Below are 27,735 nucleotides of genomic sequence, written 5' to 3'. Positions count from 1 at the left end.
AATCAAACAAATTGATATGACTGTTAAAGTTGGATTTGGCCATCTCCAGTATAGTATCCCTCCATGTTTTCCAGTGTACATCTAATTTAATGACATTTGTCCTCTTTCAGATCTAAGGGCCAAGGTTTATTTAGACTAAATAATCCCTAAAGTATGGTTAAAACTAAATATTTCTATATTTTATCCTTTCTTTATAGTTAGCAGTCATCATGCGAGAATCTCGCAGGTCGCGACACCAATTTGGTGACTCAATTCCCAGCAAAGATTAATCCTTTTTCATGGATTTTTATTATTATTTTTTCATGAATTGAACCTTCAAATCGTTAATATTCTTTCCCCCAAATACCCAATCCCTTCAAATGAAAAATTTATTTCCAGAGTCATTATAACAGCTTCTTTTTGTTCTTTCACCTTTTTTGTTTCTTAGAAACCAAATAAGTGCACTATATTGTGTTTCTTGTAGTTGACAATTGCACTGTTAAATTTATGTTGTTAAAGTTGACGTGAGAAAAAATAATGAGAAAAGCAAATTGCTGCTCGAGAATAGGAAACTCCAAATTAGAATTGAGAATAAAAGACTTGAATAAGAAAATATTTTTCAACCAGAACAAAGTTCCCCCAAAGATTTCGGATGGATGATTTCTCTTTCCAATTTGATACTAACCCAAGAAGTGAATGTTTTTAGTTTAACAATGGTTAAGGCCTTAAGGGTTTTTTTAATCTAAGTAAATCTTGGCCCTTAGATATAAAAGAGGACAGATGCTATTAAATAAAATGTACATTGGTAGAAATGGAGAGATGTTGTACAGGAGGTGAGCCAAATCCGTTAAAGTTGATGTTAGGGTTTAACCTGTGAGACATTTTTGGTCTGTTTTAAAAAGAATGATCCATTTCTAAATTTAAAATTAATTTAACTTAAATTTATAATTTCACTCTTAATGAGAAGCTTTTATAACCATATAAAAGCAGTGTGATTTGCTTAAATCTATGAATAAACAAAAGAATCATTTTTAACATATGTACGTATACCAAAATGAAATTTAAGGGTACATTGTACTTAATGATGTCTTAGCATGAAAACTTGTCATGAACTTAATTACTCTCTCCGGTCCAAAATAAGTAATTTTTTGGTTGTTTTCACGTATATTAAGAAATTCATATTTTAACATTAATTAGCAACGAAATTGACCATATTAACCTTTATTATCTCTTCCCATAAATATTCCTAGTACATACTCTAACATTAATTAATTCCTAGTACATACTCTAACATTAATTACTCCAAGGGTAACGTAGGAAAAAAATAATTAATTCACTGGAAAAATCACTTATTTTGGACCACAAGAAAAAAATCAAAAAATCACTTATTTTGGACCGGTCGTTATCCATTCGTTTGGATAATCCAATTAACAAACTTACTTGATATTTATTGCTTAATTACGTTGTTAAATTTATTCTTAAAACCAAACCATCCAAATTAGTACCGCTTAGCCTTGTCTTCATTGCCTTCATTAGAATTTGTTCAAAATAGTATACTACATTAATTTCTTTATAGCACATATCCAAAATTTGAATTGAAATTCATATTTTGAGAAATAAAAAACTTGAACGGAAAAGTATTACTATATGACTAACATGGAAACAAAAGTCTCCGAGAAAATGTCGTGTATATAGCTCGGTAATTATTGTCCTTTTAGCCATTTTCGACAAATTACTGATAAAAGAAAACGTAGCAGTAAAGAACCTATCAATATTAAAGAAACAAAGAAGAAAAACAATCACAGGAAGAAATTCATTCAGCAAAACAAGTTTGTTAACCAGAACTTATCTTCAACAAGTGATGACAACCTGAAGATCGATGAAGAACAGCTAAAAGGTGCAATGATTTTTCAAACCATCGTACCCCCTAAAAAACATCATCGGATTTGATAATACATCGTATCATCACATGTATCATTGATATCAGTTGATTTTTTTTTGTTTTTCATTCGATGTCTGATGCCAGTACTACTGAAGCCGATTAAATCCGGATTTGCGCTGGAATATCAGAGGGGTGAAGTGCTCATGGGGCCTTTCGTCTACCCAAATTCTCAGCGATCTGCGCTAACCACTGAAGGTTACATTTAACAATAGTATCAACAAAAACACACGTTTCATCTCTAGTATTACCCATTGGAACATCCACAACGTACGATTCCACAACAATAGTCGTTATCCCATTGCCTGAAGGTTCAGGATGTAAAGTAGTAACAGACCGATAATTCGCGAGTCGGTGGTCCCCACCGACTACGCTGAAACTAATGACGTGGCGCTCTTCGTCAAGAATTTCTAGCTTCTCCGTGCTGTTTACAGCTGGCAGACCGGAGATAACGCGGACTTCACGGAGAGTACCGACGTTACCGTCACCGTCGATGAGGTGGCAGCTCTTGACGAAGTGCTTGTACGCTTGTGGGTTATCGAACCGGCGGACGACGGACCATACGGTGGAAACGGGAGCTGAGATTCTTTGGATCACGGCGGAGCAACACTGGTTGGGTCCCACAAGATGTGTATGGTATTTAACGACGGAATCTGGTACCTGAGTGGTGCATGGTATTGGTGTGTGGCGCTGTAGTTGGTGGGGTTGTTTACAATTGGCTGTAGTGTTTGAATTGATTCTTTGGAGTAAATAAGATGAATTCTGACTATTGGGAAGCATTTTTTTTGCTGAAGGGTTGTCTGATTTCAGGTATACAGAGATAAATATAGAGGAGAGAGAGAGAGAGAGGTGGGTTTTGAAAGAAAGAAGAAGCAATAGGTTTAATGTGAGGATGATAAAAATAGAAACTAGTTGCTGCAAGTGAAGTTACCAAAACAACCCTAACACATGCTAAAGGATATTCTTGTTTATCTTTTTCTTTTTTCATTTCCTTTCGTAGACTCCTTATTTTTTACTATTTTTTTTAGGTGAGTTCACACACTACAAATACTTAACACATATTCACTATTTACCTTAAATTAAATCAGATAGTATAATCATATGTGTAGCAAATTAAAGTGAAATCGAATATATATCACTTAATATATATGTATGTATAGATTTTAATTTATTATATATGTAAGCTTAGTTTGAAAGGAAAGGGATAGATTTAGTGGGCATTTGGACATAAGAATTATAAAATTCTGAAAAAAGGTGAAATTTTTTTAAAGTGAAAATGATATTTGAAAGTTAGAGTTGTGATTGGACATGAATATAATTTTGTGTTATTTTTGATTTTTTGTGAGTGATCTGATTGACAATTTTTAAAAATATTTTTTTGGAGTTTTTTAAATTTTCAAAAAGTTCATTTTCAAGTGAAAATTGAAAATTTTATGGCCAAACACTGATTCTGGATAAAAGTGAAAAAATTTCGAAAAAAGTAGAAAAATTCTTATAGCCAAACGGACTCTTAGTTTGAATACATCGAATCCGTCCTAAATCAATATGCAGGAATAACACGTTTTCCTTAGAAATACAAATGTAACTCTTAATTTTTGAGCTCCTAGATCAAACAATAAGGATACGCTATCTTGTTAACATGCGCGGATCTATGACATTGTTTTGTCTTCAAATCGAGCTTTATCACTCTCCTTCCACAAGGACAACAACAACTCTGTATAATTCTATTAGTAGGATCTGAGGAGGTAGTGTGTATCCAGACCTTATCTCTACCCTGAGGTAAAGATGTTGTTTTCAAATAGACTCTCGGCATCCTTCCCTCCAAGAACTCCCCACCTTGCTCTTGGGATGACTCGAACTCACAACCTCTTGATTGGAAGTGGAAGTTGCTTACCATTAGAGCAACCCCTCTTGTCTTTTATCACTCTCCTTCCATGGACTTAAAATTTATAATTTCCCCTCCGCTCAATAATCATTAAATTACACTTATGTAAAGGTTAGTCGATTCATTGTCTCTAATCTATCAAATATCAGTGGAACACAAATCTAAACCCGTTAATTGTGAAGTGATTTGGTACAATTACCGCATAAGTTGCAACTATTCTACTAAAGTTTGAACATGAGACATCACCTTATTAAGGACGAAATGTTCAAGTATCTAAAAAAGTACGGTATAATCAGATCTTACACATGCGCTTTTGTGGGATAAATAAACTATTTTCAATAGACCCTTGCCTCTAAGACCAAAAATAAAATAATAGAACTCTTCAATTCCCCGCTCGGCCGCTCCTAAGGTCGTTCGGTAAATGAAAAGTGGATCAACTTTCTAAATGAAAAAGGTTTAAAAGGCACAAGATATAGGATAAGCATTCTCTTGTTATCTGTCCTCTGCCCCAAAATAGTCTCTTATGCATGTCTGAATCCGGAACCAAAATTTTTGTCTTTTTTGGACAGAAGTAACATTAATAAGTGTAAAAAAAAAAGTTATTATTTTATATATAACGCAGTTTAAAATCGCGCTATATTTTAACGGTGTTTTAGCCGTTAAAGTATAACGCGGTTTAAAATACATGTATAGTGCATGAATTAATTGCGTTATACCGTTATACTTTAACGGTGTTTTAGCCGTTAAAGTATAACGCGGTTTAAAATACATGTGTAGTGCATGAATTAATTGCGTTATACCGTTATACTTTAACGATGTTTTAGCCGTTAAAGTATAGCACAATTTTAAATCGCGCTATGCATAGAATGATAATTTTTTTTTTTTACACTTATTAAAAAACTTGGTTTCGGGTTCTTAAAATCACTGTGTCAGACTCCCTCATAAGTCATAAACTTACAAAAGTCAAATCCTTCCCCTTTAAGGCAGAAGTTTGGGAAACCCAATCATTAAATAAATAAATAAAAATTTAAAGGAGGAAAACATAAGTATTATCCTTCGTTTTTTCTTCCTTTTCTTTCCCTTTAGGTAATACTAGTATTACTCCCACCGTCCTATTCTACATGCCGGCATTTAAGTAATCAAAGAGCTTAAAATCTTAATGTAAAATGGAAAAATAACACATCAAAGTTTAATATATTTTGAATAATTAATGAGTTTTCTCTAAATTTTAAAAGTAATGCAAAAATAAAATAAAATCAAATTTTATCTTTTGAATAATTTGTTGGGTTTTGTTAATTATAACCAGAGAAGTGTGAATGGAAAATGGTGGGAAAAGAAATGGAAGAAAATAAAATTTATTAATTTTCTGGTTTTGAATTTAGAGAAAACTCATTCATTATTCAAAATAATGAATTTTTTTGAGGTCAACATTTTCTCATTTTCTGGTTTTGAATACAAAAAATTAACATAATTTACGAACGTTGACATCAGCTTGGGCAAAAGCGCATCTAATCTTAAACCCGACATACTGAACTCGAACATATTAGTTTTTTTAAAAGTACAAATGATAGATAATATTTATCCTCCGTTTGACTTAAAATCTTAAATACGTTTATTATGTTAATATAATATAATCCTGAATTGATATCTCTCTAATCTTGTAGTAGCTAGGCTGCAACTCTTGATTTTCTCTGCTTTGAACGTGAGAACTACTAGTGCTAGTATTACCACGCGCATATCATATTACACTAGTATATATTATATATATATATATATATATATATATATATATATATATATATATATATATATATATATATATATATATGTCGAAGAAGAGATAAACCCGAAAATAAAGAAGATAAAGAATACCAAATTTTAACGTGAAAAACCCTTCAAATCGAAGGTAAAAACCACGGGATCACAAAGATCCAAAAAAGGATCCACTAAAACAATAAGAGGGTTACAAAAGTTCTCCAAATTGGCTACACAACAAGTGTCAAATACGGAGCAACAATAGCAACAACTAATCAATTGAAGAAAGAATATAATCCACAAAAATGAAGCTATTGTTCCAGGCTCGAAATCAGATGTTACGAGCCTCCAAATCCGATCTTCACCGTTCAAATCAAATATCAAGATGTTATGAACACTCAGCCAAAATTTCAGCCCGGTCCAACAGTTAACGAATCAAAAAACGTAATTTGAAGTTGGCTGGTCGGAATAAAAATCTGCAGCAAAACAAATATTTTTCTTCTCTCTTCTCTCTTGATGAAAACTCTCTCAAAAACCACTCTTATGTGCTTAAGTTGAAAAGACTTGTATCAATGAACATAGAATAATTCTCCAAGGTTGTCCTATTTATAGATCATGAGTGGTGCTTTCTCTTAAAGCCAAAACTCACTCAAAATAGGAATAACTCGAATCCAATTCCAAATAAGAATGGAAACTAAAAGAGAATAAGATTAGGCAATTGGGCCTTTGGCTGGACAACATGGGAATGTGCCCAACAAACTACCCCTCCAACCAAGGGGCCAAATGTGCCTTCAAGTAGAGGAACTATTGACATGCTTCATGCCTGCCAATTTTCTGCAAAACACATGCTTATCTACAAGCTTAACTACAAAGTCATCAGGCTATTCCATATAAATCTCCTCATCTAAATCACCATGAAGAAAAACAGTCTTGACATCCATATGCTCAACCTCTAAATCTAGACTTGCAGCTAAGCCTAGAACCACACGATTAGAAGACATCTTCACAACAGGGGAGAAAATTTTACAAAGTCAACTCCCTTCTTCTGGCCAAAACCTTTAACAACTAACCTCGCCTTGTATCTAGGTGCAGAGGTATGGTTATCTTACTTTATTCTGAATATCCATTTGTTAGATAAAACTCTCTTACCTTTCGGCAATTTCACTAACTCATATGTGCCATTCTCATGGAGTGACTTCATCTCATCTTCCATTGCTTCGATTCACTGATCTTTGTGAGTATCTTGCATGGCTTCATCATAATTCTCAGGTTCTCCCATGTCAGTCAAAAGTACATACTCATCAGGAGGATAGCGCATGGATTTTTGCTTCTCCCTTATAGATCTTCTAAGAGAGGTTTCAGGAGCATTCGAAGTAGTTACCTGTGCAGGAATTGGTTACTGATCAACCACAACTTCATCAACTGGAGAATCCATAACATCTACACTATGATAATCATTTTGATATTGATCACTGTCTCCATCATTGTCTTGGGTTCCTTCATGTGCAATAGGTGCCTTAGCAATTGAAACTGGATCAATATCAACTAAGCTCTCATTACTCTGAGAATCTATCTTCTCAGCTTTGTCAATATTTTCAATAGTTTGGTCTTCAAAGAATATTGCATCACGACTTCTAATAAGTTTATTGTCTACTGGATCATAAAAACGATACCCAAACTCATCTTGACCATAACCGATAAAGATGCACTGCTTAGTTTTGACATCCAGTTTCGATCTCTCATCTTTAGGAACATGCACACAAACTTTACACCCAAAAACTCTCAGGTGATCATAAGAAATATCTTTGGCAAACCAAATTCTTTATGGGACATCACCATCCAAAGCAACTACAGGAGACAAATTGATAACATAGGCAACAGTGTTTAGTGTTTCTGCCCAAAATGTATTTGGAAGTTTAGCCTCTGAAATTAAGCATCTAACTCTCTCAACTAGAGTTCTATTCATCCTCTCTGCCAAACCATTCAATTGAGGTGTCTTGGGCAGAGTTTTCTGATGACGAATTCCTTTTTCCTTGCAATAGTTATCAAAGGGACCATAATATTCTCCACCATTGTCAGTGCGAATACATTTTAATTTCTTCCGCGTTTGTCTCTCAGCTAAGGCCTGAAATTCCTTAAATACGCTAAGTGGTTAATCTTTAGATTTCAAAGGATACACCCAGAGCTTACAAGAATGATCATCAATGAAGGTCACAAAGTAAAGTGCACCACCTTTTGACTTTACTTTAAAAGGACCACACAAATCAGAGTATACTAGCTCCAATAAATCAGGCTTTCTTGAGGGAGGATGGCTATGAAAGGAAACCCTTTTCTATTTGCCAGCTAAACAATGTATGCACATTTTCAGCTTTGCTTGTTTCACTCCAGAAAGCAAACTTTTCTTAGCCAAACACGTAATCCCCCTCTCACTCATATGACTCAATCTTCGATGCCACAATTCTGACAAAGTATCACTTTCCACCAGATTTATTGAGTCATTAAGAATAGAGCCCTGTGTCACATATAAATAACCAGACTTGACTCCTTGAGCCACTACTAACGAGCCCTTGGTGAGCTTCTATTGGCCATTAAAGAGGGCATTATGGTAACCTTCATCGTTTAATCTTCCCGCGGAGATCAAATTGAAAGGAAAGTCTGGAGCATGCTTAACATCTTGAAGAACTAACATTGAACCATTTTTAGTTTTCAAACAAACTGTGCCAACACCAAAAACCTTAACTTCACAAGCATTGCCCATTTTTAACACTCCAAAATCAACAAGAGTATAAGATGAGAAAAAGTTTTTTCTTGGTGTGACATGTGAGGTAGCTCCAGAATCTACTATCTAACTCGTCTCATGGGATACCAAATTGATGGCATTTTCATCATAAGTAAAAAGAAGATCATCTCGAACAATAGCAACAACATTGTTCTCGTTATTTTCAGCTTTCTTTCCTTCTCTAGTTTCTTGATTCAACTTGCGGCAAAACCTTTTGATGTGTCCTTTTTTGCCACAGTGGTTGCATGTAATATTATAGTATTTGGACCTTAACATACTTCTACTTTTACCTCTATTCCTTGAGCCTCTTGTTCTATCTCTCCCCCGGTCTTCAGTAACTAAGATATCTGCTTGTGAGGACGAACCCTGAGATTTTCTCTTTACTTCCTTGTTCAACACACCATTCTTGGCATATTCCATGGTCACCTTACCTCCAGAACCTGAATTTGTCAAAGAAACACGGAGCGTTTCCCAAGAGTCTGGCAGAGTATTAATAAGCCAAAGTTCTTGTATCTCATCATCAAAGGTAACTCCCATTCCAGATAGCTGATCAAGGACGCTCTGAAAATCATTTATGTGATCAAGGATAGGGCTGCCTTCCTTGTATTTAAAGGTCATCAATTGCTTTAGCAGAAACAATTTGTTGTTCCCAGTTTTTGAAGCATAAAGAATCTCTAGCTTTTCCCAATGATCTCGCATATATCTCTTCATAATATGGTTGTGAACATTATCTTCAACCCATTTTCGTATATATCCACATACTTGTTGGTGCTCGAAATCCCAATCTTCATTGGATATACTCTCGGGTTTATGAGCTGAAAAAACGGGTAGATGCATCTTCTCCATGAACAACAAGTCTTTCATCTTGCTTCTCCAAACATTATAATTTCTCCCATTTAAACATACCATCTTGCTCATATTCGCCTCCATTCCGTAACAACCCGGATAAATAATCAAGGCTCTGATACCACTTGTAAGTACCAAAAAAATCAGGTGTCATGCGGAAGCTAGCAAAGCAAATCTTGGACCACGATAAATCACACAACAAAGAGAAATCTACTAAAAAAGACACAAACATTTAACGTGGCTCGATCAACTGACCTACGTCCACAACGGAGATGAGCAATCTACTATATAAAAAAGAGAGTACAAAATATCAAGAGAACAACATCACGAAGAGGCAAACACAAGTGACACGCTAACACTTGTCCCGTAAAGTTCTCCCCTAAATACTACTCTCAAGCCCCTATGGCTATATTGTGGATGCTACTGAATGAGAAGGACGGATCTTCAATTTGTAGAACTCCAAACATTTTCCTACAAGAAAAAGGACTAGCCAAGTATAGGAAAATTATAATTTCCTTCTACAAAAAGGAAAACCCAATTAAGATAATTATATTGCCCTTTCCTTCAACAAATAAGAAAACCAAATATGGTAAGAAAATTATGACAAACATTCGTGAAAGCAGTCTTCAGGATATCTGGCTCCCGAATCTTCAACTGATGGTAACCTGAATGCAAGTCATTCTTAGAAAACACTCGTGCACCTTGTAGCTGGTCAAGCAAATCATCAATACGGGGCAAAGGATAACGGTTCTTCACTGTAACTTTGTTCAACTGTCGATAATCAATGCACATACGCATAGAACCATCCCTTTTCTTCACAAACAAGACAGGAGCACCCAAGGTGATACACTGTGCCGAATAAAACCCTTATCAAGCAATTCCTATAACTAATCCTTCAACTCCTTCAACTCAGGAGGGGCCATATGATACGGAGGAATAGAAATGGGCTGAGTGCCCAACAACAGATCAATGCCAAAATCAATATCTCTATCGGGCGGCATGCCCGGAAGATCAGCTGGGAACCCATCAGAAAAATCCCGTACTACTGGGACTGAATCAACTGTAGGGTATCAATACTAACATCTCTCACATAAGCTAGATACGCGTCACACCCCTTCTCAACCATACGCTGAGCCTTAAGGAATGAAATAACTCTATTGGAAGTATGATCTAAGGTACCCCTCCACTCAACTCGCGGTACACCTGGCATAGCCAGCGTCACAATTTTGGCGTAATAATCAAGAATAGCATAATGGGGTGACAACCAGTCCATGCCCAAGATAACATCAAAATCTACCATACTGAGCAATAATAAATTGGCTCTAGTCTCAAAACCATTAAGAGCAACCACACACGACCGATAAACGCGGTCCACAACAAGAGAATCTCCTACAGGAGTAGAAACATAAACAGAAGAACTCAAAGAATCCCGAGATACACCCAAATACGAGGCAAACTAAGAAGACACGTAAGAATAGGTGGATCCTGTATCGAATAAAACCAATGCATCCCTATGACAAACCAAGACAATACCTGTGATGACAGAATTAGAGGCGACAACCTCGATACGGGTAGAAAGGGCATAATACCTAGCATGGCCTCCCCTCTAGGGCAACCTCTACCTTCCCAACCTCCACCTCTAGCTAGCTGAGCAGGTAGGGTAGCAACTAGTGCTGTGATCATAGCTTAAGAACTCTGCGGAGCACGCTGTGGTTGAGAAGTCTGTGGAGGTGCACCCCTCCCTAGTCTAGGGTAATACCTCACCACATGGCGTATATCACCACACTCAAAATAACCTCGCAGCTGACGTGGTAATGGGAATTGTGCGATGTAGGTACTCTAAGACCCCTGAACAGCTGAAACACTGTGTGAAACCTGAGATGCAAACTGAGCTGGCTGACCCATAAAACCTCTATCATGTCGTACTCTTCCTCCAAAATAAGGACCAGTAGGTCTCTCCGATCTACGAGGTCTCCTCGCTTCCCTATAGTCTCTCTCCTAACCTTATTTGTCCTCTCTCTCTTGGACCCACCTGTCCTCTACTCGACGAGAGGTCCTCACCACCCGCTGAACTGGGAATACAGGCTGTGTCGCCATGACACCTGGAACCTGACCAATGAGAACTTGCTGCTTTAGAGTGGGGGCAGTGGAAGTCTGGGTCCCTTCCCCGATCTGTGAAGTAGTTGGTATAACCTAAATCAATCCTGCCTGAACGAATGTACCAAACATGCTCAGGAACTGTGTTAAGGTCTCCTGAAGTGCTGGAGTAGTAGTAGTAGTATGCGTATCAGACACCTAGGCTCCGGCTGGAGCTGCTGGTGGCTCTTCTGTGGCAGTTCGCGCGGGTGTTCTGGCTTCACCACGGGCGCGTCCTCGGCCTCTACCTCGGCCTCGACCTCTGACAGCTCTCGCAGTGGGCGTGGGTTTCTGGTCACCTCCGGTAGCACGTGTCCTCACCATTTGGGAGAGAATGGAAGACATGGGTTTAGAATTGTGGCATCAAAAATCTCGCACGATAAGGAAATCAAATGAAGTGGAAATTTTCCGAACAGTTACATAGCCTCTGGTAGATAAGTACAAACGTCTCCGTACCAATCCGCAAGACTCTAATAAACCGGCTTGTGATTCATGACTCCTATGAACCTAGACCTCTGATACCAACTTGTCACAACCCAAGTTCGCCCTTCGTGAACTGTCATGACGGCACCTAGTCTCTACGACTAGGTAAGCCTAACAATTGCGGAAAAAGGGAAAACAACACAATCAACAAATAAAAACTGTGAAATAAACAAAATGAAGGTTTAAAGATGCCGCTCGGCATATAAAATATAACTCTCAAACTGAACAACTTCCCAAAACCCGGAATCTCCTGAAATCACAAACTATGAATACTACATTGTGTTCTAACTCCAGAATATTTAAATCAAGATAAATACATAAGGGCTAAAACTATAAGAGATAATAGAAAGGGACTCCTCGGTATGCGAACGCGACAGATATACCTCGAAGTCTCTAGAGAATTGCCTCGCCTCAAGGATAGGTGGGCTAAGTCGAAATACCTGGATCTGCACATAAAAAATATGCACAGAAAGGGCATGAGTACACCACATCGGTACTCAGTAAGTGCCAAGCCTAACCTCGATCGACTAGTGACGAGAAAGGTCAGAGACCTAATAATATAGCTGAAAAACGAGGTAAAATAATATAGAATATGACAATATAATTAAATGCTAACAGCAAGAAGTAACACAGAATAATAAGAATAGCTATAACTATGACAGAGACAAAATAATCACAAAAGGAATACCGCTCAACACAGAGACTAGGGATCTCTCAGTATCTCGAGGATCTCCTAGTATCCTCAATATGTGTGTTGGGATCTCTCAATATCCCGAAGATCTCTTAGTATCCTCAATATGTGTACTGGGGATCTCTCAGTATCCTGAAGATCTCTTGCTATCCTCAATACATATGCTGGGGATCTCTTGGTATCCCAAGGATCTCTTAGTATCCTCAATATACGTGCTGGGGGATCTCTTGATATCCCAAGGATCTCTTAGTATCCTCAATATACGTGATGGGGATCTCTCGATATCCCGTACTACAGTCCAAATCAATACATGTGCAGGGGATCTCCCGGAATACAAATTCGTAGTCCCAAAGTAAACAGGCAGGGGGATCTCCCGGGATACCGTCCCGTAGTCCCAAAGTAAATACACAGCAGCAACACAAAGAATACTCAATTAAATTCAAGTTCATACCAAGGTAAAATAGGTATTTCTAACCTAGCATGCTACACATAATTCAAATAAGGCAATTTGAGCAAGTAAATCAATTAAGTCAATTAGACATGCTTCCCTAAGCTAACAGCAGGCTTATATTTCAAGTAGTATAAATAGTAAAGGAAACACAATTAAACTTACTTAGTGAAAATAGGATTTTCAAAAATTAGCACAAGTACACACTCGTCACCTCACGTACAAGGCATTTCACATATCAACAATACCATAATCCTAAGGGGAGTTCCCCCACACAAGGTTAGGCAAGCCACTTACCTCGAACCGACTCAAAATCAACCAGAAACCACGTTCTTGCCACGAGTACTCGAGTCCAAATGGCTCAAATCTATTTAATTCAATTGCATAATGTAAATATAACTTCAAGTAACTGATTCCACAAATAAATTCTAAGCTAATACGTGAAATTAGGTAAAATGACAAAAATGCTCCCTCAGGACTGCGTCTCAAAATTGGGTAAAAGTTACGGATTATGAACCCTCATTCACTCACGAGTCTAACTATACCAAAATTATCCAAATCCAATGTCAAATTCCCAATCAAAACTCGAAAATTAGGCCTAAGAACTTTTCTAAAATTTTCAACAATTTCTCATTCCAAATCCGAAATTAGATGATGAATTCACGCTTAGATTAATGGGTATTAAGCAAAAAAAATTAAGAATCATTACCCGCAAACTCCCTCCAAAAATCTTTCCAAAATTCGTCTACTACCGAGCTCCCAATTCAATTTTGTGATATGAACTCAAAACCCTCGATTTTGAAATTTATATTCTGCCCAGACGCGTTCTTCTTCGCGAACGCGAGACCATTGTCGCGAACGTGATGCACAAAAAATCCACTGGCCAGTCTTCCTCTTTTACGAATGCGAGGGTCCACTTGCGAACGCATAGCTTACCCTGGCGAACCCTACGCGAACGCGAGAACCATGTTATGAACGCGAAGACCAAAGGGTCCATACCTTCGCGAACGCGAGACATTATCGAGAATGCGAAGCATGATTCAGCTGTTTCACCCAGATGCTCTATGCGAACGCAAGAACCCTCTCGCGAATGCGATGAAGGTTTTCTCTGCAACCCAACAACAAAAAATCTGCAATCTTTCTAAGTCCAAAATTGACCCATTGAGCTTCCGAAACACACCCAAGGCCCCCGGGACCTCAACCAAACATGCCAACCAATCCTAAAACATCATTCAAACTTGTTCCAAACTTCGGAACACTCAAAAGAACAAATTAACATCGGATTCAAGCCTAAGAACTCCAAAAACTCTCAAATTACGCTTTCAATCAAAAAGTCTATCAAACCTCGTCCGAATGACCAGAAATTTTACAAACACATCACATTCAACACTACGGAGCTACTCCAACTTCCGGAATCCCATTCCGACCCCGATATCAAAATCTTACTATCGAACCGGAAACTTCAAAAATTCAACTTTTGGCATTTCAAGCCTAAATTAGCTACGGACCTCCAAAACAGAATCCGAGCATGCCCCTAAGCCCGAAATTACCCAATGGAGCTAACGAAATTCCATTCCGAGGCCGTCTTCATACAGCTCCAACTACGGTCCAAATTCTAAAGCTTAAGCTCTTTTTTAGGGACTAAGTGCCCCAAACACTCCGAAACTCAAAACCAAACATCCCAGAAAATTAAAATAGCAGAAACAAACACGGGGAAAGCAGTTAATAGGGGATCAGGGTGTTAATTCTTAAAACGACCAGCCGGGTCGTTACAATTAGCCATGGTAGGTGCCACTTTCCTTTGGAGTGCTTATAATATTGTTGTGAGACTATTGTTACACGACCATTTCCTTTTTAGGTCGTTGTGCTTAAGTTGAAGCCTTCTTCCTTATTTCCTCAACCAGTCTTTCGTTGTAGTACTTAGGGATAACCCTTGACCCTCGTAAATTTGTGAGCTTATTACGGCCTTTTGATGTCATTCCTTGCCTATAATTATCCGTAGTTTCTTACTTCCGTGCTCTTGTGCTTGTAGGGTTGCTTCTAAATTGACATTTTGATTGCCTTCCCAGTGGCACTTTCTTTTATCCCCGTAACACTCATACGGTACCTTTAACTACCCCAACTCCTAGTTAAATATATCTCAAGTATTATAATGACATTACTGTGAGGCTAAATTCTCCATGTTGGGGTTTACTACATTCATCTTACATGATCAGTTGATTTGTCCGTAACTTCTTGTCTAGTCATGACTAGGCTCTTCTTAAATCAACTACTAATTACTCGTCGACCCATTCTCATATCTATATTCTGCGTAATCTTTCTTGGGTTATTTCCTTGTCTTAACTTACCTCACGTTCTGGCTCCTTATCTATAAATAATATCTCGGGCAGGAACCCTTACTTCCCCTTTTTTGACTTCGTGCTTACATAACGTCCTTTTCTTAAACTACACCTGTTAGCCCTCATAGGGAATAATTGAGATGGTACGACCAATTATACATACCTCTGTTACTATTGAAAGCTTATATTCCTCTGCCTGAATTATAAACACTATTAACTTTCATTAATTGGGCGCCTCATACTCTTCTTCATCTTGCTTCTTTTGCTTATTGAAACATGTATTTATCTTCTAAATCTCTCATTGTCTTTCACCATTAAGGTGGATAGGTATTCTTGCCTTAAGGCTTGTTATCAGGAAGCTTACACCTTTCAGTACACCCATGATCTTCCAAAGACCTCACATTTACTTATCGTAGTCATCATACAAAAATTCAATTCCTCTAACTCAGCTCTTCCACAACTATCTCTCTTTCAAACCTTCTTTCTGGATGTAGGTATTGTCTTATTACGAATAAATAGAATTTCGGAATTTGAATTCTTATAAGTGAGCTCTACCACACGATCTAGAGTAAGAAGAAAGGGTGACAGTCCTAAATGTCATGTAGCCTCCTACTTATAAGTGTGGTGCACAACACACCCATAAATAAGACTCTACTAGACACGGTTTGTAGACTCCCTAGGATAGAACTGCTCTGATACTACTTTTGTCATGACCCAAACCAATGGGCCTCAACGGGCACCCGGTACCTTACTCAACCGAGTACCAACATAACGTATCTTTTCATGTCATACTATCATAAATAACTGAGCCGGAGAGGCTTCCATGAAATAGGTAGAATACAACAGGTAATGCCAATTTATACATAAGACATATGGGCCTCTAAGACCTAAATAACCACTTGAACACTGAACATAGGCCGACAAGGCCATACGATCTTTTACGTACATGACATTTGTCTACAAGCCTCTAAGAATACATAATTTTCATAAAGTTCGGGACAGAGTCCCATCACACCAAACAATACACATCTAAATCATACTAACCAAACAAGCAACTCTGAAGCAAATGGAGCGCACCAACATCTTCCGCTGAGCTGATAACCTACATAGAGGGCTCTCGACCTGTCTATCGGGACCTACGGGCATGAAACACAACATCCCCGGGCAAAAAGGGACGTCAATACGAATAATGTACTGAGTATGTAAGGCACATAAATAAGTACATAACAGACATGGATGAAATATAGAGTAAATGACTCCACCTGCAAGTCTGGATAACTTTGTTGTAATGACCTGACCGGTCGTTTTAAGAATTTATGACCCGATCCCCTATTAAATGCTTTCCCCATGTTTGTTTCTGCTGTTGTGAGTTGTCGGGGGGAAATTTTGGGAGTTTCAAAGAGTTTTGGGGCACTTAGTCCCTAAATGAGAGCTTAAGTTTTGAAAATTTGACCGTAGTCTGAACAGTGTGAAGACGGCCTCGGAATGAAATTCTGATAGTTTCGATAGCTCCGTTGGGTGATTTCGGGTTTAGGAGTGTGTTCTGACGGTATTTTGGAGGTCCGTAGCTAATTTAGGCTTGAAATATCGAAAGTTGAATTTTTGAAGTTTCCGATTCGATAGGAGATTTTGATCTGAGGGTCGAAATGGAATTTTGGAAGTTGGAGTACCTCCGTAGTATTGAATGTGACATGTGTGCAAAATTTCAGTTTATTCAGACGATGTTTGATAGACCTTTTGATCGAAAGCGTATTTTGAGAACTTTTGAAGTTCTTAGGATTGAATCCGATGCTAAATTGGTGTTTTGATGTTGTTTGAGCGTTCCGAAGATTTGAAAAAGTTTGAATGATTTTTTAGGATTGGTTGGCATATTTGGTTGAGGTCCTGGGGGCCTCGGGTGTATTTCGGATGCTCAACGGGGCATTTTGGAACTTGTTGAAATTGTAGAAAAACTACAGTAGCCCAGTTCTGGTTTCCTTCTTCGCGTTCACGAGTAGGGTCTCGCATTTGCGAAGACGGGCTAGGGCTGGGGGAGTTTTTGTGCTTTGCATTCGCAAAGAGTCTCCCACGTTCGCGAAGCTGGGAGGTTTCCTACCTACGCGTTCGCGATAGTATTCCTGCGTTCGCGTAGGAGGAGGAGGCTGTGCATCACGTTCGCGTCCTGTGTATCGTGTTTGCGATGAAGGGATCTAGACCCAAGCAAATTTGTGCTTCGCGAATGCGAGGGGCCTTCCGCGTTCGCGAAGAAGGGATATCTGGGCAGTATTTATATAGCCCATCCGCGACCCTTCTTCATTTTTCCATCATTTTTGAACGGGATTGAAGCTTTTGAGAGTGATTTTTGATGAAACCAAAGGGGAATAACTTGGAGGTAACATTTTTGACTTCGTAACTCATTTATATGTGATTAAAGGTCTAATTAGTGGTGAAAATTTTGGGAAAAACATGTAATTAGGGCGTGAGATTAAGAGACCTTAAAATGGGTATTTGAGGGGTCAAATGAATTCTGATTTCAGTGTTCTTGTTATGTATGGACTCACGAGAGTATGAGGATTTTTAAAATATAAATTTCACCCGATTCCGAGACATGGGCCGAGGGATATTTTGGTCATTTTACTTAATTTCGCGTATTACCTTAGAATTTATTTGTAGAATCAGTTACTTGAAGTGTTATTTATATTATGCAATTGAATTGATAAGATTTGGGCCATTTGGAGTCGAGTACTCGTGGCAAGAACGTGGTTTCGGGTTGACTTTGAGCCGATTCGAGGTAAGTGGCTTGCCTAACCTTGTGTGGGGGACCGTCCCCTTAGGATTTGGTATATTTGATAATTGAAATGCCTTGTACGTGAGGTGACGAGCGCATACTTGAGCTAATTGTTAAAAATCCGATCTTCCTTAAGTATATTCAATTGTATTCCTTTTTCATGTTTTATACTACTTGCAATTTAGGCCTGCGGTTAGCTTAGAAAAGCATGTTTAATTGACTTAATTGCTTATTTGCTTAAACTGTCTTAATTGTATTATGTGAATCATGTTAGGTTAGAATTACCTGTTTTACTTGGTAGGAATTTGAGCTTAATTGAGTATTCTTTGTGTTGTTGCTGTGTGTTTTACTTTGGGACTATGGGACGACATCCCGGGAGATCCCCTGCACGTATTTATGATTTGGGCTGAGGTGCGGGATACCGAGAGATATCTAGCATGTATATTGAGGATACCAAGAGATCCTCGGGATACCAAGAGATCTCTAGCATATATGGAGAATACCAAGAGATCCTCGGGATACCAAGAGATCCCTAGCATATATTGGGGTACTAAGAGATCCCCGGTAATTATCCTTGCGAAGAGTGGTATCTCCTTGTGATTGTTTTTGTCTATGTTCCTGTTATTGAATTCCTTATTATCCTATATTAAATTCTTACTGTTAGCTTTCAACTCTTCTGCTTATCTTATTCTGTCATCACTTATATTTTATTTAATCTCAGTAGGGCCCTAACTTCCTCGTCACTACTTGACCGAGGTTAGGCTTGGCACTTACTGAGTACTGCTATGGTGTACTCATACCCTTTTTGTGCATGTTTTTCATGTGCAGATCCAGGTACCTCCACTCACACTTATCACGCTTGAGACGAGGCGCTTGTAGAGACTCCGAGGTATATCTGCCACGTCCACAGACCGAGGAGTCTCTTTCTACTCCCCCTTTTTAGTATTAGCCCTTTTGTATTTTCCTTTCCTTTGTTAGATATTCTAGAGTTAGATACAAGTAGACATTCAAAGGCTTGTGATCATGAGATTCCGGGTTTTGGGAAATGTGTTCAGATTTCGAGAGTTGTTATTGTGTATGTCGAGCGACACTTTTAAACACTGTTTTATTTCACTATTTCGTTCTTATTATTTCCTTCCGCAAATTGGCTTTTTTCTGCATTGTTAGGCTTACCTAGTCGTAAAGACTAGGTGACATCACGATGGTTCATGGAGGGCGAGCCGGGGTCATGACAAGTTGGTATCAGAGCTCTAGGTTCATAGGAGTCATGAATCATAAGCCGGTTTATTAAATTCTCACTGATCGGTACGGAGACATCTTACTTATCTACGAGAGGCTATGTAACTGTTAGGAAAATTCCACTTCATTTGATTTCCTTATCATGCAAGATTTTGATATCACAATTCTAAACGTTTGTCTTCTATTCTCTCACAGATGGTGAGGACACGTGCTACCCGAGATGATCAGGAACCCGCACCCTCTACTGCAGCCGTCAGAGGTTGGGGCTGGGGTAGAGGCCGAGGACACGCACGTGGTACAGCCAGAGCACCTGAGTGAGCTGCCATCAAGGTACCACCAGCAGTTCCAGCCGGAGTTCAGGCGCCTGATACGCCTACTGCTACTACTATTCCAGCACTTCAGGAGACTCTGGCACAATTCATGAACATGTACACCACTTTGGCTTAGGCAAAGTTACTTCCCCTTGCTGCAGCTACATCTCAGGTCGGTGGAGGAGCACAGACTCCTGCCGCCCGCATTCCTGAGCAGCGAGAGCATGTTGATCAGGTTCCAGAGATTATTCCTGTACAGCTTGTAGCCCCAAGTCAGCCAGAGGATAGGGAAGTGGTTTCAGAGGATGAGCAGCGGAGGCTTGAGAGGTTCAAGAAGTATGATCCTCTTGTATTCAGTGGGTTAGCCTCAGATGATGCCTTGGGATTTCTGGAGGAGTGTTATCGTACCCTCTGTACTTTGGGTATATCAGGATCGAGTGGGGTTTCTTTCACTGCCTTTCAGCTTCGAAGAGCCGCCTATGAGTGGTGGCACACCTATGAGTTAGACAGTCCGGATGAGGCAACTTCACTGACTTAAACTCGGTTTTCAGATATGTTCCTGAGGGAGTTTGTTCCTCAGAGCCTCAAGGATGCATGGCATGCAGAGTTTGAGCATTTGTGCCAGAGTGCTATGATTATCTCAGAGTATGCTATCCGTTACACCAGTTTGGCTAGACATGCCCCATCCTTGGTTTCTGCTATTCACGAGAGGGTTCGCCAGTTTATTGAGTGGCTTATTCCCAGCATCAAGTCTAGCATAGCTCGTGAGATGTATATAGATATTTCTTATCAGCAAGTGGTGAGCATTGCTAGGAGGATTAAGGGTATGCATGCTAGGGAGAGAGAGGGGAGAGGGAGGCCAAAAGGTTTCGAGAATCGGGCCATTATTCTGGTGCGCGTGCCCCAGCTGTAGGTCCTCATGGTAGGGGTTATATGAGTCACCCTATTCATTCAGCTGTTTCAGCATCCATCGGTATTCCAGCTCATCCTAGGCCTCAGGAGCCTTATTATGCACCTCCGGTATCTAGCACGCCACCTGCGCGGGGTGCTTTTAGAGGTCAGTCCAGCAGACCTGGCCCGAGCCAGTCATAACTTCCATGTCCTCCCAGAGCTTGTTTTGAGTGTGGTGACATATGACATGTGGTGAGGGATTTCCCTAGACTTGGGAGGAGTGCGCCTCCATAGACTTCTCAGTCATAACGTACCCTCAGAGTTCTCAGGCTATGGTTACAGCTCCAGTTACTACCCCACCTGCTCAGCCAGCTAGAGGTGGAGGTCGGGGAGGTAGAGGTCGCCCTAGAGGGGGAGGCCAGACCTGATACTATGCCCTTCCTTCCCGTACCGAGGTTGTTGCCTCCGATTCTGTCATCACATGTATGATAGTGGTTTGTCACAGAGATGCATCGGTTCTATTTGATCCAGACTCCACTTACTCTTATGTGTCTTCTTATTTTGCTCTGTATTTGGGTGTACCTCGGGATTCTTTGAGTTTTCTTGTTTATGTTTCTACTTCTGTGGGAGAATCTCTTGTTGTGGATCGCGTTTATCGGTCATGTTTGGTTGCTCTTAGTGGTTTTGAGACCAGAGCCGATTTATTGTTACTCAGCATGGTAGATTTTGATATTATCTTGGGCATGGACTGGTTATCGCCCCATTATGCTATTCTTGATTATCACGCCAAAACCGTAACGCTGGATATGCCAGGTGTACCGCATGTTGAGTGGAGGGGTACTTTAGATCACACTCCCAATAGAGGTATTTCTTTCCTTAAGGCTCAGCGAATGGTTGAGAAGGGGTGCGACGCGTATTTAACTTATGTGAGAGATGTCAGTATGTATACCCTTTCAGTTGATTCAGTCCCAGTAGTACGGGGTTTTCCTGATGTGTTTCCAGCTGACCTTCCGGGCATGCTGCTTGATAGAGATATTGATTTTGGCATTGATATGTTATCGGACACTCAACCCATTTCTATTCCTCCGTATCGTATGGCCTAATCAGTAACAAGAATTGCTTGATAAGGGTTTTATTAGGCCCAGTGTATCACCTTGGGGTGCTTCTGTCTTGTTTGTGAAGAAAAAGGATGGTTCTATGAATATGTGTATTGATTATCACTAGTTGAACAAAGTTACAGTGCAGAACCGTTATCCTTTGCCTCGTATTGATGATTTGTTTGACCAGCTTCAGGGTGCACAAGTGTTTTCTAAGATTGACTTGCGCTCAGGTTACCATCAGTTGAAGATTCAGGAGCCAGATATCCCGAAGACTACTTTCCGGACTCGATATGGTCATTACGAGTTCCTTGTTATGTCATTTGGGCTGACCAATACCCCAGCATCCTTTATGTATTTGATGCACAGTGTGTTCCGACCGTATCTTGACTCGTTCGTCATTGTCTTTATTGATGATATTCTAGTGTATTCCCGGGGTCAGGAAGATCATGAGCAGCACCTGAGGATAGTGCTTCAGACCTTGAGAGAAAATAAGTTATATGCTAAGTTCTTGAAATGTGAGTTTTGGTCAGATTCTGTGGCATTCTTAGGCCACATGGTGTCGAGTGAGGGTATTCAGGTGGATCCGAAGAAAGTAGAGGCAGTATAGAGTTGGCCTAGGCCATCCTCATCTACAAAGATCCGCAATTTTCTTGTCTTGGCGGGTTATTACCGTCGTTTTGTAGAGGTATTTTCATCGATTGCAGCCTCTATGACCAGGTTGACCCAGAAGGGTGCTCCATTCTAGTGGACGGAAGAGTGTGAGGTGAGCTTTTAGAAGCTCAAGACAGCTTTGACTACAGCCCCAATTTTGATATTGCCTACAAGTTCGGGGTCTTACACTATCTATTGTGATGCCTCAAGGATTGGCCTTGGAGAGGTTTTGATACAAGATGGTAGGTTGATTGCCTAAGCATCCAGACAGTTGAAGGTTCACGAGAAGAATTATCCTGTCCACGACCTTGAGTTAACTGCCATTGTTCACGCCCTGAAGATCTGGCGTCATTATTTGTACGGGGTTCCTTGTGAGATTTATACTGATCATCGGAGCTTGCAGCACCGGTTCAAGCAAAAATATCTAAACTTGCGCCAAATGAGGTGGTTAGAGTTGCTGAAGGACTATGATATCAGTATTTTGTATCACCCAGGCAAAGCCAATGTGGTGGCCGATGCCTTGAGTCGTCGGGCAGAGAGTTTGGGGAGTTTGGCCTATTTACCAGCATCAGAGAGGCCTATGATGATGGATGTTCAGGCCTTAACCAGCCAGTTGGTGAGATTGGATCTTTCAGAGACCAGTCAGGTTCTAGCTTGCGTGGTTTCTCGGTCTTCCTTATTTGATCGTATTAGGGAGCATCAGTATGATGACCCTCATTTGCTTATCCTCAAGGACAAGGTTCGGCATGGTGATGCCAGAGATGTGACCATTGGTGATGATAGGGTATTGACGATGTAGGGTCATATTTGTGTACCCAATGTTGATGGGCTTCGGGAGTTGATTCTAGAGGAGGCCCATAGTTTGCGGTATTCCATTCATCTGGGTGCTGCGAAGATGTATTAGGATTTGAGGAAGCACTATTGGTGCAGGCGGATGAAGAAAGATATAGTTGGATTTGTAGCTCGGTGCCTCAATTGTCAGTAGGTGAAGTATGAGCACTAGAGACCGAGAGGGTTGCTTCAGCAGATAGAGATTCCGGAGTGGAAGTGGAAGCGAATTACCATGGACTTTGTAGTTGGGCTCCCACGGACTTTAAGGAAGTTCGATGTCATTTGGGTGATTGTGGATCAGATAACCAAGTCCGCACACTTCATTCCTATGTGTACTACTTATTCTTTGGAGCGGTTGGCAGAGATTTATATCTGGGAGATTGTTCATTTTCATGGTATTCAGGTTTCCATCATTTCAGATAGAGGTACTTAGTTCACATCACGATTTTGGAGGGTTGTTCAGCATGAGTTGGGTACTAGGGTGGAGTTGAGTACAACATTTCACCCTCAGACAGACAGACAGTCCAAGCATACTATTCAGATTCTTGAGGATATGCTCCGTGCATGCGTGATTAAGTTTGGAGGGTCTTAGGATCAATTCTTGCCATTGGCGGAGTTTGCCTACAACAACAGCTATCAGTCCAGCATTCAGATAGCACCGTACGAGGCTTTATATGGTAGGCGGGTAGATCCCTGGTAGGTTGGTTTGAGCCGAATAAGGCCAGATTATTGGGCACAGACTTGGTTCAGGATGCTTTGGAGAAGGTTAAGGTGATTCAGGATAGACTCCGTACAGCCTAGTCCAGACAGAAGAGCTACGCGAACCAGAAGGTTCGTGATATTTCCTATATGGTTGGAGAGCGGGTTCTGCTTTGGGTTTCGCCTATGAAGGGCATTATGAGATTTGGGAAGAAGGGGAAGTTTAGTTTGAGGTTTATTGGCCCTTTTAAGATATTGAGGCGTGTTAGGGAGGTTGCTTATGAGCTTGCCTTACCTCCCAGTTTGGCATGTGTTTATCCGGTATTTCATGTTTTTATGCTTCGGAGGTATCACGGTGATCTGTCACGTGTGTTAGATTTCAGTTCAGTCCCATTGGACAATGATCTATCTTATGTTGAGGAGCCAGTGGCAATATTGGATAGGCAGGTTAGGAAGCTGAGGTCAAAGAACATTGCATCATTGAAGGTTCGGTGGCAGGGTCAGCCAGTCAAGGAGGCGACCTGGGAGACCGAGCACGATATACACAGCCATTACTCTCATCTATTCACTACTTCAGGTATGTCTCTATGCTCGTTCGAGGCCGAACAAATGTTTAAGTGTAGGAGGATGTAACAACCCGATCGGTAATTTTAAGAATTTATGCGTCGATACCCTATTAACTGCTTTCCTCGTGTTTCTCTTTGTTGTTGTGAGTTGCCGGGGGAAATTATTGGGAGTTTCGAAGAGTTTTGGGACACTTAGTCCCTAAATGAGAGCTTAAATTTTGGAAATCTGACCATATCGGAATAGTGTGAAGACAACCTCGGAATGGAATTTTGATAGTTCCATTAGCTCCGTTGGGTGATTTCGGGTTTAGGAGCGTATTCGGATGGTATTTTAGAGGTCCATAGCTAATTTAGGCTTGAAATACCGAAAGTTGAATTTTGAAGCTTCCGGTTTGATAGTGAGATTTTGATCCGAGGGTCGGAATGGAATTTTGAACGTTGGAGTAGCTCCGTAGTGTTGAATGTGACGTGTGCGCAAAATTTCAGGTCATTGGACGAGGTTTGGTAGACTTTTTAATCGAAAGCGTATTTTTAGAGCTTTTGAAGTTATTAGGCCTGAATCCGATGCTAAATTGGTGTTTTGATGTTGTTTGAGAGTTTTGAAGATTTGAACAAGTTTGAATGATATTTTAGGATTGGTTGGCATGTTTGGTTGAGGTCCCAGGGGCCTTGGATGTGTTTCGGATGCTCAACGGGGCATTTTGGAACTTGTTGAAATTGCAGAAAAACTGCAGCAGCCTAGTTTTGGTTTCCTTCTTCGCATTCGCGAGTAGGGTCTCGCGTTCACAAAGAGGAGCTGGGGCTGAGGGAGTTTTTGTGCTTCATATTCGCGAAGCTGGAAGGTTTCATACCTACGCGTTCGCGATGGTGTTCCCGCGTTCGCATAGGAGGAGGAGGTTGTGCATTGCGTTCGTATCCTATGTATCATGCTCGCAATGAAGAGATCTGGACCCAAGCGAATTTGTTCTTCGCAAACGTGAGGGGCCTTTCGCGTTCGCAAAGAAGGGCGATCTCGGCAGTATTTAAATAGCCCATCCGCGACCCTTCTTCATTTTTCCACCATTTTTGAATGGGATTGAAGCTTTTGAGGGTGATTTTTAAGGAAACCAAAGGGGAATCACTTGGAGGTAATGTTTTTGACTTCATAACTCGTTTATATGTGATTAAAGGTCTAATTAGTGGTGAAAAATTTGGGAAAATGGGTAATTAAGGCTTGAGATTAAGAGACCTTAAAATGGGTAATTGAGTGGACAATTGAACCCTGATTTCAGTGTTCTTGTTATGTACGGACTCGTGAGAGTATGAGGATTCTGAAAATGTAAATTTCACCTGATTCCGAGACATGGTCCCGAGGGGCATTTTGGTTATTTTATCTAATTTCACGTATTAACTTAGAATTTATTTGTAGAATCAGTTACTTGAAGTGTTATTTACATTATGCAATTGAATTGAATATATTTGGGCCATTTGGAGTCGAGTACTCGTGGCAAGAACGTGGTTTCGGGTTGACCTTTGAGCCGGTTCTAGGTAAGTGGTTTGCCTAACCTTGTGTGGGGGACCTTCCCCTTAGAATTTGGTATATTTGATAATTGAAATGTCTTGTACGTGAGGTGACGAGCATGTACTTGAGCTAATTTTTGAAAATCCGATTTTCCTTAATAAATTCAATTGTATTCCTTTCTCCTGTTTTATACTACTTGCAATTTAGGCATGCGGTTAGCTTAGAAAAGCATGTTTAATTGACTTAATTGATTATTTGCTTAAACTGCCTTAATTGTATTATGTGAAGCATGTTAGGTTAGAATTACCTGTTTTACTTGGTACGAATTTGAGCTTAATTGAGTATTCTTTGTGTTGTTGTTGTGTGTTTTACTTTGGGACTACGGGACGACATCCCGGGAGATCCCCTGCATGTATTTATGATTTGGGCTGAGGTGCGGGATACCGAGAGATTCCTAGCACGTATATTAAGGATATCAAGAGATCCTCGGGATACCACGAGATCCCTAGCATATATGGAGGATACCAAGAGATCCTCGGGATACCAAGAGATCCCTGACATATATTGAGGGTACTAAGAGATCCTCGGGATACTAAGAGATCCCCGGTGATTATCCTTGCGAAGAGTGGTATCTCCTTGTGATTATTTTTGTCTCTGTTCCGGTTATTGAATTCCTTATTATCCTATATTAAATTCTTATTGTTAGCTTTCAACTGTTCTGCTTATCTTATTCTATCATCCCTTATTTTTTTTTAATCTCAGTATGACCCTGACCTTCCTCGTCACTACACGACCGAGGTTAGGCTTGACACTTACTGAGTACCGTTGTGGTGTACTCATGCTCTTTCTATGCATGTTTTTCATATGCAGATCCAGGTACCTCCACTAAGACTTATCACGCTTGAGACGAGGCGCTTGTAGAGACTCCAAGGTATATCGGCGCGTCCGCAGACCGAAGAGTCCCATTCTACTCCCCCTTTTTAGTATTAGCCCTTCTGTATTTTCCTTTCCTTTGTTAGATATTATGGAGTTAGATACTAGTATACATTCAAAGGCTTGTGATCATAAGATTCCGAATTTTGGGAAATGTGTTCAGATTTCGAGAGTTGTTATTGTGTATACCGAGCAACACTTTTAAACACTATTTTATTTTACTATTTCGTTCTTATTATTTCCTTTCGCAAATTGGTTTATTTTACACATTGTTAGACTTACCTAGTCGTAGAGACTAGGTACTGTCATGATGGTTCACGGAGGCGAACCGGGGTCGTGACATTTGTAAATCATGACATAATTATAGTGTCATGCATATGCTTATGAATGTCATGTCGTGCATAAGTACATATTTCATAACATCATCAGCCTCTGAGGGCGTCCCACCATATCATCTCGACCATTGTGGGCAAAATCATCAACGTATACCAGCTGATCAGGTGGTGTGTATATAACGCCATAACCTTTCCCATATCCCATATACATATACATACATATATACACGTATATAACGACATCTAGTCACGGTTCAATGTACATGAATGTAATGTAAGAAAAGTACGTTAATAAAATCTCTTAGAGTGTCATAAAACCATTATGCCTTTGAATAATATCATGAAGTAATACTTTTTCAACTTACGTATTTTTCTAAGACCCTTGAACAAATGATAAAATAATATGACACATGGAGAATCAAGAACATAAGCATCTCTAGCATTTCTATGAATAGAGTCATTTATAGAAGTTGTGCATTTGCACGTTTTGTTTGCATCGTATGGATCATGCCAAAAGAAAGAAGGGATAGCCTTAACATACCTAGAGTAGGAAAAAATCCGTACGATATTCCTAGAAAAGGTTGCACTGTACTCCTTTGAGACCGCAAAGTTTTACGTTGCTGAGATTCTA

The 27,735-nt window shown here is 39.9% G+C and overlaps 1 protein-coding gene across 1 annotated transcript; it reads right to left on the bottom strand.

Annotated features, from left to right (window-relative positions):
* Positions 1-1,648: 1,648 nt before the first annotated feature.
* On the bottom strand, positions 1,649-2,787 carry LOC104227861 (abscisic acid receptor PYL4-like). Its single transcript, XM_009780219.2, has one exon. It carries the CDS (start codon positions 2,696-2,698, stop codon positions 2,063-2,065), a length of 636 nt encoding a protein of 211 aa, XP_009778521.1. The 5' UTR covers positions 2,699-2,787; the 3' UTR covers positions 1,649-2,062.
* Positions 2,788-27,735: the final 24,948 nt, after the last annotated feature.

Source organism: Nicotiana sylvestris, chromosome 12, assembly GCF_000393655.2.
Source record: "Nicotiana sylvestris chromosome 12, ASM39365v2, whole genome shotgun sequence".
Taxonomy (NCBI): domain Eukaryota; kingdom Viridiplantae; phylum Streptophyta; class Magnoliopsida; order Solanales; family Solanaceae; genus Nicotiana; species Nicotiana sylvestris.
The sequence above is the reverse complement of the archived record's forward strand: the minus strand, read 5'-3'. Positions and strand labels throughout refer to the sequence as shown.